Source organism: Tamandua tetradactyla, chromosome 4, assembly GCF_023851605.1.
Source record: "Tamandua tetradactyla isolate mTamTet1 chromosome 4, mTamTet1.pri, whole genome shotgun sequence".
In the NCBI taxonomy this organism is placed as follows: Eukaryota; Metazoa; Chordata; class Mammalia; order Pilosa; family Myrmecophagidae; genus Tamandua; species Tamandua tetradactyla.
The window spans coordinates 75770163-75786042 of NC_135330.1; the positions used below are offsets into that span (position 1 = coordinate 75770163).

Here is a 15880-nt window from a genome sequence, read left to right on the forward strand (position 1 = left end):
CCTCTGCATGGTGATCTGTCTCCTCAGTCTCCTCCTGTGGCTTGTACTGCAGTGTCCAAATTACCATTGCTTATCAGGACTCCATTTATACTAGATAAAGGCCCACACTGGTCCCACGTGGCCACCTCTTAACAGGATCTTTGAAGATTCTGTTTATAACTGAGCTCACACCCATAGAGCTGGTGGTTAGGACTTGAAGACATCTTGCAGGGGACATGATTCACTCGGGACCTTCCAGCCTCTGTTCTTCCTCAGGCCAATCTTTATCTGTGTCAAATCTTGCACTTTCTGTCATCTGCAAGTCTGATTTCTCTTTGCATTTTGTCCTGTATTCTAAATTATCTAATTTTTCCTAAAGAGACAGGATGTTCTCCTCTGTAATCCGTTTTCTATTACTTACCCTTTGAAGCATGCAGAAACAAACAAATAGTCTTATAGGAGAACAGTGCCTTGCACAAGCTAATATATGCATAAATCTGACAAATCCAAATCAATAAAGAAAATATATAGAAATGGAATTCAGTCTAGAGATAATAAAATATCTATGATTTCTTGAAATTTGGGTGTCCTTCCACTTGCTGCAAAATTTAAAGACCAAAATTCACAGGATAAGCTAATTTGAGCCAAATAAGTTTTTTTTTTTCCAGAAGTAAGAAATATTCCTAGATTTGGACTTATTAACATTAGGATGAAGAAAATCAGAAAAGTGGTATAGGGTATACTTTTATAGCTAAATAAATGTTTGTATCTTATCTGTAATTTATCTAGGAATCTCTTATAATTAACCTCTTTACATCTGGATATTTCCTTGAAGAACACCAAGAGGCTAAGCCTAGTTCGCCTGCTGAAAAAAAAATCCTTTCAACTGAAAGCATACTAAACACAAAGTAATTGGGATATACGGGCATTAGTAAATGTAACTAGTTTTATATAAGTGGTTTGTTCTAAGTGAAGAAAAATAATTATATAAACTATTTCATAATTGGGTCATACTTAATAACATGTCTTGTGTGTAAATTTTGTGAACTTAGGACCTTCTTAATAGTAAATAAATAATTAGTAAGTAACTATCTATCCAGTAAAAATAAAACATGACACCAGGGAGACTCAGTCATTCCTGGTTGGACTGCCTTTACGGTCCATGGACCAGGAGATGGTAGACTCGATCCTACAGGAAAAGTCAGGACTCAGGACTGAGGCAAGAGGTACCCCCTAAACCTTTAAAAGAATCTTGTAAACACTTGTAATACGTGTCCAAGACCTGTAATACATCAAGAGGACCTAGGAGAGTGGCCAAGCCCTAGAATCACTCTGAATCGAATTACATGTCTTATGATGGTCCAGTTACAATTCATCACTCTTTGGCACCTCTTAAACTTAAAGTATTTTTATTAAAAAATGTCAACGTAGGTAGCAGTCAGCATTAGACAAGAGTAGAAGAAAGCAGAAAAGGCAAATATTAATACCTCAAAGTAGGGAAGGGGTTATGCTTTGTTAAGGGTTTTCCATAAATACACCATATATTTTTCATATACATTCAAACTGGCTTGCCTGCTGCTGAAGTCTGTCCCCTTCCTGGGGCACTGGTTACACAACCAACTGAATTGCAGAGAGAAACAGAAAAGCTGTACATCCTGTATGGCTTCAGTCCTTTTACGACATAAGACAATTCTTGGGGGTTAGCTGTGTACAACACCTTCAAGGCAAAAAAATAAAGTCACATAACAGATCATCAGTGCAACAAATATAGCATTGGCAGTCAAAATTCTATGGATTTAGACAGTGGGAATTATTGCCAACCACTATTAGGAAAAGGTTTTGTTTTTTTTTTTTGAAGAGGCTCAACAAGCCAGGATTTAATTGTTAATTGTACAATCACACTGTTTTATGAGGTAATAATCTAGTTCCTGAGTGGATAAATGAGGAAACCAAGTTATTGCCTCATAAAGCAGCGTGGTGCGGTGGTTGTTGTCACCAATGGCAGAGATAAAGGGTGGTGACATTGTCATTGTTATAGTGAAAAATCCAAACAAAACCATGGGCCTTGGCCAGGGCAGTAATAGTCACATGTTATTTGATGGAGCTAGTACAAAAAGATGTCACTGTGTTAAATCAACCCTATCATTCTCTTACATTAAAAAATAAAAGGTTGTGCCCCTCACGTTAAGGCCCCCCAAACAGCATCTCCTTCAGAAGAGGCATGAAACAACCAAGTAGAGAGAATGACCCATCCATATGACATCAACCAGCCTCTGTCATTGGGAACCCAGTGGACACATGGATAAAATGGATTCATGGAGTGCACAGGCTGCAACTATAAGCTGGGGTGGGGGCTGGTAACAGGGGTCTTTCATTCTCTAGGACTGTTACGTGCATCAAAAGAATAATCCAGTGTACATAGGAAAGGCTCAGTAAATGTTAGCGCCGATCCTTGTTCTCACTACTGCTGAATGGAGTGTGAATTATTAGAAAGCAATATGTAACTGTGTATCCAAAACCTTAAACATGTTCATAACCTTTTTATAAGCTGTAATAAATTCCATTCTTCAGAATTTGTTTCTATAGAAATACACAAAATGTACATGTAAGATATTCTTACCAAAGTTATTTATAGCTCCCGAAGATTGAATGCAATATAAATATCAACTCATTGTGGACTGCTTAAATACATTGTCATGTGTCTAAATAATATGATAATATGCAGCTCCTGAAAGTCAGTTCCTTATAAGATAGCTAAGGGTGTATGTTAAGTAGGAAAAGAAGGTCTTATGTAATAAAATATACCAACTTTGTTTCATATATGCTCATATTAGAAAAAATAAGTGATACAAAAACATAGCACCTTGGACAGCATAATATTATGTGAAGGAACAAAATGCCCGATTAAATGACTGTATAGAGAGAATTCTGTCACAGAATTCTGTGAACTCAGAAAATATCAGAATGAAACCATAATTCAATTCGAAAAGGACACTGGCTGAAAACAATACCTTTTTTGAAAGCCCCACTGGAATAGACTGTTGAGGTGATTGCTCAGAAACCATACTGACATCGTACCCCACAACTTCTCCCCTTGCAACATTGTCCGCTGGCTTCTCCCAGGATACGTTGAGGGAGTGTGGTGAGAGAGGGGAAACCCAAGGAGGGGTCATGAACACAGGTGCTGTCAACGACAACAATACAACAACAAAAATCACGAATGCTGTACTGACAGATTTTCAAGCTGAATTCATGCATTCATTCTTGTTCCTGAAATACCCCTTTTCATTCTCAAGCATTCTCACTTTAAAAATCAAACAAGACACTGGTCTCTATAAAAGACATTCACTTTTTAAAATGTTATCTGCAAGGGTGTTCTCTGTCTTCATACTATCAGCAAAGCTGTTTCCTGTTTGCAAAATAAAAATCAGATAGGAATTTGCTTGTGTTCATAAAGGTAACAAGTGAATAACTGGGTAGGAAACCATTGGTCTTATGAAGTATTTGACAGGAGAATGCACAAAAATGGAATATGTCTCAGCACACAAAGTTCAGAACCGTGCATAGTGACGTACTGCATTTCTTATGTGAAGAAATATTTCACCGAGCCAAGCTGGAGAACATTATTCTTCAGAAACAGGTTAATCTAAAATATTCTAAATAACCCTAAGGAAATTTTTTAAGTTTTTGATAAATCTTGATTGAAATATTCAGGTTACATACACAGATCCCCCCTGTCATCCTTGAGATCTTAATATGGACTTTAAATGTGCTAACCAAAGGTGTATCATCAAAGGACCTCATCACACTTTCATTAACCAGTGACCCATAAGATTATGAGGGTCCAGTATTGCAGTTTCACCTATTACTTTTCATTTCTGACCTTGATTTTCCCCTTCCAGAATGCCATGCCTCATCACTTGTGCTATCATGACACTATTATTTGTCCAAAATGGCTGGTAGTCATTAAAAGATGCTCAAGCACAATGCACATTTTATTCATGGAACAATTTCCTTGGACATCAAACTAAAACTATCATCCTCCACAATCCTAACAATTCAAATTTTGATCAGGACCTGGGTTTCTCTGTTGGCTTACAGCACAACAAAAGTGCATCTTTTTTTTCTTAAAGGCTTATGAAATTCATAGAATTTTTAATATAAGGAAGAGATGACAGATTAAAAAGTGTTCCCAGTTTTTGAAGATAATTTAAGAAAACCTAAAATTTTCCCTTCCTTTCTTACCATAATAGAAATGCTTACAAATGTACTTGTGAATTACAGATTTTAATATCTAAGATTCCATCATTATGTACAATCTAGTAACTGAATTATTGGTTGTGGAAATAAAAATAAAAACAAAAATAGATTCGTGAAATTAGTAACCATTAGCTCTTTCATTGAAGATAAATTGTGCTTACTTGGAGTAAAATGAAGCATAAGGACAACGCACTATAGAACCAGAAACCAACATGCCCAAAAAGACAATAACTATAGTTGAGTCATTTCTCCCCCTTAAAGTAATAACTAAGGCATTTACTTTTTTTTTCCCTAAAACTAACTTCAAGCACGTTATGACCTTGAGTTATTTATATAATCAGTGCATGTATTAAACTTTACTTTGGTTCATTTGAGCTTTTAATTCTTGCTTTTCAAAATATAATTTAGCACTGTTGACTTTAGTTTGAGGCCATACTTTCATTAAGAAGTTTTAAAAGTAGTGCTCAAACCACTGATTTTTACCTGATTCTCCTGTTCTTTCTGAAGTCCAGCCAGAAGACACACTCCCGGCCATATTCACGGCTAAGACTCGAAACTTGTATCTGGTAAATGGCTCCAAGCCAGTGACTACGGTGGTTGTTTGCGGTGGTTGCAAAGCATTTTCATTGGCTGATTCTGTAAATGGGTGAAAACTGAGCCAGCCACTGTTCTGAAAAACTCGACGTTCAGCAGACATCGCTTCTCCATTAGAGCTCACTCTTTTCATGTATAATTCATATCTAATAATTACTCCTAGAAAAGTGAAAGGGTGGACAAAAGTTATTCATCTGATAAATGGGTTACTTTGAGGGGGGGTGGCGTGGGGAGGGGAAGGAAGGGTGGTCAGGAGTAGGGATAAACCAGCCAGAGTGTTGGCTTTTGGTTATTCTTCTCACTTGCTAGATGTATGAATGGAAAACCACTAAGATGTATATTCACAGGAAAAACAAACCAAAAGGGAAAGTGCACAATCACAAAATACCAACATATTTATGATTGGTAAATTCAACACTTTTCAGAATCATAGGTCAGAATTTCTACAAAGAATGACCAGTTGTTTGTGGGAGTTTGACTACTGTACCTCCAATTTGTGTATTTTCAAACTAGGGAATTAAAAATTCAATTTTTTTAATTTCACATAAGTCCTCCTTCCATAAATATTGGACTATTTGGTTCATTTCTACTCAATTTTTATCAAGGAACTAAAAAAGATTTTCCTATAATATGTATGTAATATTAAATTACTAAAAATCTATGAATTTGGGTCTGGTCTATATAACCAAAGGTTCAACTCTATGAACACAAAAATTAACTTAATGGAGTCAGCTAGCCTATATACATTAAAAATTTTTTTTTATATCCTTTTCTTACTTAAAAGAGAAAATTTACTGCTTAGGGGCGCCCTAACTTGTGACACCAGTCACATATAATGCATTTCATAAGTGAGTTTCAAATTATAAGCATCATTTGTGTTGTGGCAGATGTCACAAAGAGCAAAGATAATACTAGCCTTTAAAGAGGCAATTTAATTGAATGGAATTTGTTATGAGATTCAAAGAAGAACACTTTGTTCCACTACCCAGGACGCACAATATCTTCTGGCTTTAGAAATTGTTTTTTAATTACTATGTCCCCTGCAGTAATAAAAAATGAATACAATTGCCAGACTCTTATTGCACAATTCCAAAGTCCAAGTTTCTCATTTGCCCAAGAAGGGGACATCCGGGCCTTGAATGCCTACCATTTGGTTCCATCGGTGGAGACCATTCTACGTGAAGTTCTGTGGAACTGATCCTCTGTACCTTGGGTGGACTCTGCCCCTGGGGGGGTGCCTGGGCTGTGGTCACAGTAAGCGGTGAGCTGTGCAAACAGCCCCCACTAGTACATGCCTGTACGGAGAAATGGTACTTGGTGAATGGTGCCAGATTCGGGATGGTCGCTGAGGTTTCGTGACCTTCGTAGGGAACACAGGGCTGGATGCCACCTAAAGGAGCACAGGACAAAATATATTTTTCTACAGGGCCAGAGTGATTTGAAGGTGTCGTCCAGGTAAGTGTCACCGAGTCTGAGCTGATAGGGGCAACATAACTTAAGTTCAGACTTCCCTCTGGAACCCCTGGCTTTGTCCTGTAAGTGACAGCTGCACTCCTTGTTGAACCATGCACACTGGTTGTCTTGATGGAGTAGGAATATGAGGTGTATGGTGACAGGCCTGCGTCTAAGAAGTATTGAATATCTGAAATTTAAGAAAAAGGGAAAATTGTTACATTCCACACACTGGTAAAGAATCATTTCTAAATTGATTTCTTATTATATAATTTAATTGCATACAATACCAATTCAATTTTTTGAAAAACAGGATGGTTTCTATTTTTTTAATGAAATAATGTTGATGCTGGTTACTTCTATTATGCGGCACAATGTGAGAAAAGTGCTATTTGTAAGAAGGAATATTTGGAAGCTTATGCTTTTGCTTTGTACATTAGTTAAGATAGTGTTCTTTTTATAGGAGGGATAGGAAGCTTTCTTGCAGTTCTCTAAAAACAGAACTAATTGCTTCTTCTGTGTAAATCTTTTTTTGTTGTTGTCGTTGTTCATAAACACCAATATGCCAGACAAGGGATTGAGAAACGACGACCCATGGGTCAAATCTGCTTCCCTACCATCACCCCAACTGGAAACTTTTCCTGAATTTTTTACCCATGAAGACTGTGTGAGATTATAAATATTTATTGTTGCTTTAAGCTATGCAATTTTGGAGATATTTGTTATCAACAATGGAGAAGTTACAAAAGAAGAGTCCCAGGTAAGCAGCACTTTTCATGTCTGTAGAGAGGGGAACATAGCAAGATGTTAAAAAAAAAAAAAAGGATAGGGTGTAGAAATGATCAGGCTTGGCTTAGAATACCCCATACTTTAAAGGGGGCCATAAGGACATTGTAGGATTGAGGAACAAATGCCAGAGTGGGTTTTCCTGTGGCCCAATAGGACTCTTTTTGAGTGTAGAGGGAAGGTTCCTTTTTTCATGGGCACCTTATATCAAGGTGAAGTTCCCAGAATATTTTAAAGGGTTACAATAGAATCATTTGGCATTGCAAGTCTGATTTTAACGGGCTGGGTGTCTTGGTTCCTGAATGGTGAGGACACCACCATGCTGAGAGCCAGTGGACCTTCCAGAGGGCCTTTGTGGCTGGGACAGGGTAAGTCTTCAGGCTCAGGATGGACCAGGGATTGGATGAAGAATGTAGAAGGAAAACATTTCAGAAGATTCTGCAGCAATAGCAAGAGCCTAGCAGATGCTAAGATAGCGGTGTGTTCATGAGGTGCTAATGGAGCTGAGAATAAATGTGTTTCCCAGCTTCATGCATCAGAAGTTGATGCCATGAGAATGTCAAGGGTTGAGGTCTGGCCAGCCATATCTCACAAATGAGCCAATGCCCTCCAAAAGACCCTCTGCAAAGGGCCAGAGGACAGCTGCCCTCCCCTCAATGTCATCATGGTTGTAGGGAAGGGAATAATTGAAGACAAAACAAAATAAGCCAGCATCTGAATGAATGACCATTTTGCATGTAAATATGATCAGTAATGTATTAGCGGCCAATTGGGACACAGAAATCTCAGAGTAATTTGAACAAGGGAAATTTTAATATAAAGTCTTATTGATGATACCAGCATTTTGCCTACCAAGGAGAAAAGAGAACTCTAAAGAATATAGGAACAGAAGAGACAGGGAAAAAAGTCACTTCCACCGGTGCAAAGTTAGAGCTCCCAATGAAGGAACAAAGCTGGAAGAGCCTTCTCCACATCCTAAGGGCTGAGATGCAGCTTCCCTGGACCCTGTGTGGTGCCTGAGGTACTGCACCACAAGATGCACTGGGAAGCCAACCTCTGTGGTGCCGGTGGAAGCTGCCTATTGGGAGGTGCCCAACAGCTGAACTCAGCGGGGCCACCATGTCTGCCCTTTATGGTTTGTGCTGTAGAACATACTACATTGGGGTGGTACAGTAGAAAACTGCCCAAGGCCGGTGCTGTGTACAGCTGCCTTAGCGTGTTCAGAGGTTCGCTGAGAAGGCTACAGGACCAGAAAGAGAAGCTCTGCTTCCGGTAACAGCCAGCCAGCACCTCCACTGCTAAAACTGAACATTGCACCAGCTTTTTCAAAGGAGAAATGTTTACAGGTTCCGGCTCCATTAATCACTGAGCAGACAAGGAAGAGTGGATTTAGAACTGAGGGGCAAAAAACTGATCATTGGCACAAGCATACATTAAAATATATTTTATGAGGCCCTGGGCCTTAGCCAAATTCTTGGGACACTTTTCCTCAGAAAGCATGTAAAATTATTGACATGTCATTTATAATAGGAAATAATTTTAAGTAAATTAAAATAGAACTTCTTATTGGACTCTACCATTACAATATTCTAATATCAGTCCACTAGATTAATAGTATTCTAATATTGTGTATTATTTAAAACAATAGTGATGAAGAGCATGTGGCAATGTGAGAAAATGCATAAGGCAATAGTGTATTTAATTATTAATATGAAAAATAAAATGGCATAAGCACTGAAAGAAATGTTCCCAAAATTATATTAGTCACTGTACTAGAATACTGGAATTGCGGTGCTTTTAAATTGTTCTCTTTTAAACTTTTTTAATTGAATATAATGCACTTATTAAGACATACACCAAAAACAAAATTACTATTTAGACAGAGCATTTCATAAGAACCATGTAAGAGTCCTCTTTATAGCCATTAATAACAATAACCATAAACGTTGATTAATTTCTTTCCAGATTTACGTTTATTATTAAATAACTAAAAACTATTCTCATTGATATCTATTTCATATCTCCTGTATTAATAATTTTTTTAAATTGTGAAATCAAGGGAAATGTTATGAGAGCACTAATAATCGGGAATCTGGATTCTTTCTCTACTAATTCCTTACTTTTCCTGCAGTGCAAAAATCACAAGAGGTTGAAGGACAGGGGAGAACTGATATTCAGTTTTAAAGAAATGTACTGAGAGTGCTTAAATGCGGTGGACGGGATCTAAGTTTTCCCCAGAAGTAGAACAAAAAGCTAGCCATGAGGTGGTATAGGTTATTGCATCCTATACATGCTTAGCACAACCCTTCACACGTTTAATTTTAATAGCTTGATGAATTGCCTTTCCTTTCTCCTAGACTCAGGTGTAGGAAGACATGACGCACATCCTTCTAACTCCCGACTGTATTCAGATTACAAAGCACGTAGGAGAACTGCAATAAATATTTGTTGAATCCATCAATGAAATCAATGAATGAAATACACTCTGCCTGTTTGTGAAAAAGAATACCCTTCACTAATGAGATTATTAGTGATATATTGATAATAGTTTTGAAATACTTTCTATTAATTATTCAAATGGCTCCTACATTGGCTTAAGATATTAATTAAACATCACACCTGTTGCTAATATAGAGTATTGGTTTCACAAGTGGAAAATAAAGGAAATTCCTCCATCTATAATAGCCAGGGAGTAGTTACTTTTACACATACTTCTGGCATATAATAACAATATCAATCAATATTTATTAGATTAAATTAAATGCATTATCTGTATTCCATATAAGACTGTTCAAAACTCTGGAAAAATTGAACAATCATTGGAAGCTAGAAAAATGCTGGAAACTATTAATATGCCAAATATTTAAAACTCAAAGGCAAAATATAAATATCCATGCTACATATCCCAAGAGACTATCTGGCATAGACTCAAACTGGGATTTCAAAGAAATAAAACCTGCTGATAATTAAAAGAAATTCAGCACTTACTGAAGGCTTGTGGCGTTTGAGAAATGTGATATAATCCCAATAGATAAGAATCTACAAGAGGAGTCTACTTGATAAGAAATTAGAATGATACTAGAAATAGGATGGGAATACATATTGGGTAGGAATATTATATAAAGTAATTTATAGTCTGAACTACATGGAAGCATTTGCAAGATTATAAATAGAACACCCATAAATGCTCTCATAAAAAATTGATACTTAGGTTAAAAGAATACTTTTCTCAAACTGGCTGCTTTCCTTGGTTAGGATAAGAATTGCCTCCATCTGTAATTCTGAATTTAAAAGTTTGGCTCTCTTTTCACAAACTTTTGTTCTTTCAAGGCAACATCCATAGCCCCTTACTCAGCACAAACATGTGATCTCGGCTGATACATATGGTAGTTTTGTGTCTTCGCTGGTATACCAGTCACCAAAGCTACACGGACCTACTCAAGTTTCCTGAATTTCCCTTTGTTTTCTCACATTCTTCTATGCCTTGCATAAGCAATTTCTTCCACGAGCATCATTTTCCTCTGCTATGTATCCAGTCAATTCAGCTCACGCGACACCTGTCTGCTGCAAAACTTTCCATGTTTCTAAATCACCATGACTGCCACCCCCCGGGGTGGTGGCTTCCCCTCACCCACCCAACTGCTTCCCCAGCACTCCAGGTGAACTACTTCTGGTTCATCATTTAATATGCTCTATTGTGATTTTGGTCTACTTATCTATATGCCCCTCTCAATGACAAGAACTGTTCTTTCCGTCTTCATAGTTTTAGTGGCTGGTATAGCGCCTCATCAGAAGTAAGCATTGAATAAAATTTCACTGAATGGATGAATGAATAATTTTTCTGTATACATTAGATTGGCTTTTCTAGGAAAGGACATCAAAAATAGTAAGAAGCCTTATAAAAACAGTGGCTTGTCATCTCCTCTTCCGTTTTCTTTTTCATCCCATCCTTTTATTTTTTGTTTTTTCCTCTATGAAGTATTAAACCATCTTATCCCTTGTTACTGTGTCCCCTTAACACAGTATGAGATAATAACTGATAATGCTAATAATGGTGTAAATGAATAATAAAAGCAGATAATGAATCCCAGGGCTCACTATTGTTCTAGTTTGCTAGCTGCTGGAATGCAATATACCAGAAATGGAATGGCTTTTAAAAAGGGAAGTTTAATAAGTTGTAAGTTTACAGTTCTAAGGCAGAGAAAATGTCCCAATTACAACAAGTCTATAGAATTGTCCTAATCAAAGGTATCCAGGGAAAGATACGTTGGTTCAAGAAGGCCAATGAAGTTCAGGGTCTCTCTCTCGTCCAAGAAGGCACATGGTGAACACAGTCATGGTTTCTTTCTCGGCTGGACAGGCACATGGCAAGCAATGACCTTCCCTAATACCCCAGTACTAACATATGGGTGCCATTTTCTACAAATAGCGGTTCTCTTCATACCTCTGACACATAAGACACCTTTCTAAGGGCAACTCAGATTGGGGCCACAGCAGAGTTAATATTAGTTGCTAATCATGTAAAATTCCCAAAATGCTAACTTGACCTTTACCCCTTTCTCTTCTTCTGAAAACATATAAGAATGCAAGTGAGTAAAATTTTATTTAAGAATACTATTGAATATTCCTTTACTTATTTTTAAGCGGGTAATTAATCACACACTTTGGAATTTGTTCCCAATTATTAGCATGATATGAATAGTAAATGACAGATAAGATTTATAAATAATGGCAAGCTGGAGTATCACAATCCTAGGTTGGAAACTACATCCCAGAGAATCCCATAGAACACCAGGCCAGCTAGTAAAAAGTTTTTATTATAACAAGGAACTCTATAATGGTCTCAACCAAATGATCAAACTTGCTTGGAAGACAACACTATTAATTTTCTTTGAAAAGTTCAATGATTCTCCATCTATAATTCCAAATGCTTTTATTTAACCCAAAGATTTGTGCTCATCCAGCTGTATATAAATAGTGTTTCCTTTTCATATTACACATGCTATCCATACACTGGAAATAGAGTAATAAACATGAGGGTATTATTAGAATGATACAAAGTTCTGACAATATTAACCAATTGTTCTTACAGTTCAAATGCCATCAAGCAGATAATTTTCACATCATTAATTATAGTGATTGTCAAAGAAATGCCAGAAATGACATTTTTATGAAAAGATAAGGTTTTAGGAAATAATACCTTGTTTAATAACTTTATATAAATGTCTGTTTAGTGAATAAATACCTGTTTTGTATAAGAAACTGTGATTTGGACTTTATATTAGCTCAATCGTGAAAAAGAGCCAGAGTGTTATATTTGCATGTACTGTTTTATAAAATAGATCATAGTGTTTTTATTATGGAAAGTAAAAAAAAAAATAAAAAAACGCTATATATAAGAATAATGATTTTAAGTTTAATTTTGCTATTGAGATACACTATATCAAAAATAGGGTGACCCTAATTCACAACTTCAGAAATAATTCAACCATTAGTACTGTCATCTTTGAAATCACTTTATTTTTATAACCCTCTCATCCTCTATCACAAAAGTTTCAGGACACCTGGATCATGCTGATATTTGGAAGAAAATAAGCATCCTAGGCTCAGGTTTTCAGTATGCTTTGCCAACATGGCAGATGTGGACAGATGTTCATTTCCCTTTGCAATCTGCATCATGAAGTTGAGTTTCCATTAACTTCAAAGAAGGCTTAGAATACTGAAGAGATATTTAGAGTTGACAGAAAGTGATGGACCTAAAAAGCTAGATGCAATTCATACGGAACTAGGTACAGTATGCAACTTACTTTATATAAAACTGTGTGTTATGCAGAAGATTAATTTTAAAGTTAATCGATATGTTAAAATAAAACATCTTCCTAAACAATTGTTTTGAAGAAGGTCATGTAACTGCAATATTTTGTTATAGTTTTATACTCTGTTCTAACTAACTATGCATGTTGATCTAGAATTTTGAAATATTAAATATTAACCAGAACAGAAGAAAACTTGTTTTGGTATCATTGTTCTAATGTTCCTTAAACAGGCTTGCAACTAAATATGACTAAAAGTAAAATTCAGAGGAAGGTAAGGACGAAAAAATTTCTAGATCTCACTGGATCTTTAGAGAAATTGAAAACATCCACGTAAACATAATTAAGACATTTCCGTAAGCACCTTTAAAATTTTCATAAAAGTTAGAGACGCAAAGATAGTCTTCATGCTTAGCTTATATCCTTTCCTTCCTCTTTCATTTTAAGTTCATATTTTGTGTTCTAACCCTCTGAAAATAGTACTATTTGCATAAAATTACATTATTTGATTCAGGTCTTAAAAAGTCAGTTTTTAAGTCTGGGAATTTCACATTTTAAATCTATTATAATAGAAATATTCGATAATAAATTCTCTAAAGTAGACTTGCTAGGTCAAATGGTAGACAAAAATGTAAAGATTTTCATACATTTTTAACAAGTTATCCCCCGTGAAAAGTTGTTCCAATTAACCCACATAGAAACCCCAGCAGTATGTGGAAGCTGGCTCTTCCCCACATCCTCACATCAACACTGAATAGGATATATTTCTTTAATCTTTGGGAGTTTGATAAGCATTAAATGATATCTCACTTTTACTGCATTTCTTTGATTACTAGTGAATTCTCTCATCACACACAATAGTTCATGCTAGACAGAGGAAACCACAACAACATTTCTCCTCAAAGTCAAATAACCTAACTAATGTATCAATTCTCAGAATTATAATTTTCCATTCCCAAACCCTTAAACTCACTGAATGGGTATTGATCTTCAGTTGCATAGATTTCAAAGTCATCCCTGAATAAACTGTAAGCAAGCCAGTGGGCATTTGGAGAATCAGGTGGATTCCAGGAGAGGTTGATAGAAGAACTTTGAACTTGTCCTCTGGGTGGAGGTTGCTGGGATGGAGCTAGTTTGCAATGGAGAGAGCATTTATTAGCAAAGACAATCAATAAACACACAAATAAACTGAAGGGAGATAGCCGGCAAAGAAGTTTTTCTGATTCAGAATTACTTTATCAAGAAGACATGTGGTTCACCAAGACATTAGTAAACAAAAGGTATGCACCATGAGTCCTCTAAAACAAGGTATTTTATCTCTGAGCATAAAACAAATTTGTAGGTCAAGGCAGCTGACATCCATGCAGCTGGAGGAAAAAAAAGCACAAAGTATTATATTAAATATGTCTTCATTTGCCTTTTCTTGAGAAACTATCCAAGTTTACATGATACTTGATTTTTACTTGATTAATTTAAAAATTGACATAAATATGTTCCATTGAAACCTGAAATTTAGGGAACATAATTTTGGGCTTTTTAAGAAGACGTTTTCCATTCCATTAGCACAATCGCTCATCTTCCCTCACACAGTACAGTGAAAAAGAAAGAATAATATTTAGTGATACAAGTAGCTATGGAGGTTAAATAGTGTAAATATTAACAGACACAGTTTGAACATACCATGTGGATACACAGACAACTGTTAGAGATGTTTTGAGACGTAATATGATTGCTTCCACCAGGTACATAAGAACATTTATCTCACATTTTAGTGATATTTGGTATAATAAAACTGTATGCCATAAAAACATTGTCTCCTATCAATATAAATTTTTCTTAGAATCCATATTTTAGAGATCGAGTATTTTTCCAAAATATACAAAGGTAAAGGAGAAAAACAATGTCTTAACTATTTTTAAGGACAATCCACAACTAGCTCATTTATCCCTTCTGGGTTGATAAAATGCAAGAATCCTCTACCCATTTAGAGAAACATAAACTTATCAGAATTTCTCAATACATAAGATGTCAAAAGTAAAGGATGATGTGTTAACTAATTTTTAACATCATTACTACTTTTGCTAAAACATTTTGAAAAGCCATGTACAGAAATGAATTAATTGATCAAATAACCATCAATACATTTCTGTGAAATATTTGTGATTACTGGGTGATCAATCTGGGTCTCAAGAGACAAATGATAGTACCTCAAACTAGATTATTTGGGGAGTGCTTCATAAAAGGGAACCTTTTCAAAAGGGTAGGCAAAGTGTAAGGAAACCAAAAGCAATGGGTCAGTACTCGGCAGTATGGTAGCAGCAGAATACTTTTACTATTTATGTCAGGGGTCCTCAAAACCACCATCAATTTCAGTGACTAGCTAAGAGAACATAAAGACTTGGTTCCCCTGTCAAGGCACAGGGAGGCATCAGCTGGCTTCTCCCTTCTCTTTGGGGTTTCACTGATTTCAGCTTCTTGCTCCCGTCACTTTCTCTGTCTTTACCTGAATTTCATTCTCTTATAAAGGATGCCAGAAGAGGATTAAGACCCACCCTGATTGAGGTGGGTCACATTTTAAGTTAAGTTCCTACTCACTGCTTACAATGGCTCTCATCACATCTGATAGGATGGCAGATAATATTTACATCATAGCTCCCATCACATCTGATAGGATGGCAGATAATATTTACGTCATAGCTCCCATCACATCTGATAGGATGGCAGATAATATTTACGTCATATTTTTAAAGAAACTAATCAAGGTAGATACATTCTCATTGTTCCCCTTTGTCTTTTTCTTCTTTGGAATTTGCAATTTGGAATTCCAACTGTCTATTTACATATAGGACAAGAGGTTAAACAATCAACATGATGCATGAAAAGAGAACTATTCTCAAATAGCATGTGGTTTTTGAACTCAGGTATTGCCATATTTGATATGGTCATTTTGATTGATTGAGCACTGACAGTGGATTTTAACTTAGGGATCTAAATTC

General features: G+C 36.2%; 1 protein-coding gene across 1 annotated transcript in view; it reads right to left on the reverse strand.

Annotated features, from left to right (window-relative positions):
• The window catches only part of USH2A (usherin), an 844952-nt gene that overhangs the window by 552818 nt on the left and 276254 nt on the right, over positions 1 to 15880 (reverse strand). The window contains exons 16-20 of the mRNA XM_077157816.1: positions 13858 to 14013; positions 5981 to 6475; positions 4723 to 4992; positions 2991 to 3163; positions 1552 to 1696 (exon numbers count right to left, since the gene is read on the reverse strand). Coding sequence (XP_077013931.1) covers positions 1552 to 1696; positions 2991 to 3163; positions 4723 to 4992; positions 5981 to 6475; positions 13858 to 14013 — 1239 coding nt within the window. The remainder of the gene's footprint in view (positions 1 to 1551; positions 1697 to 2990; positions 3164 to 4722; positions 4993 to 5980; positions 6476 to 13857; positions 14014 to 15880) is intronic.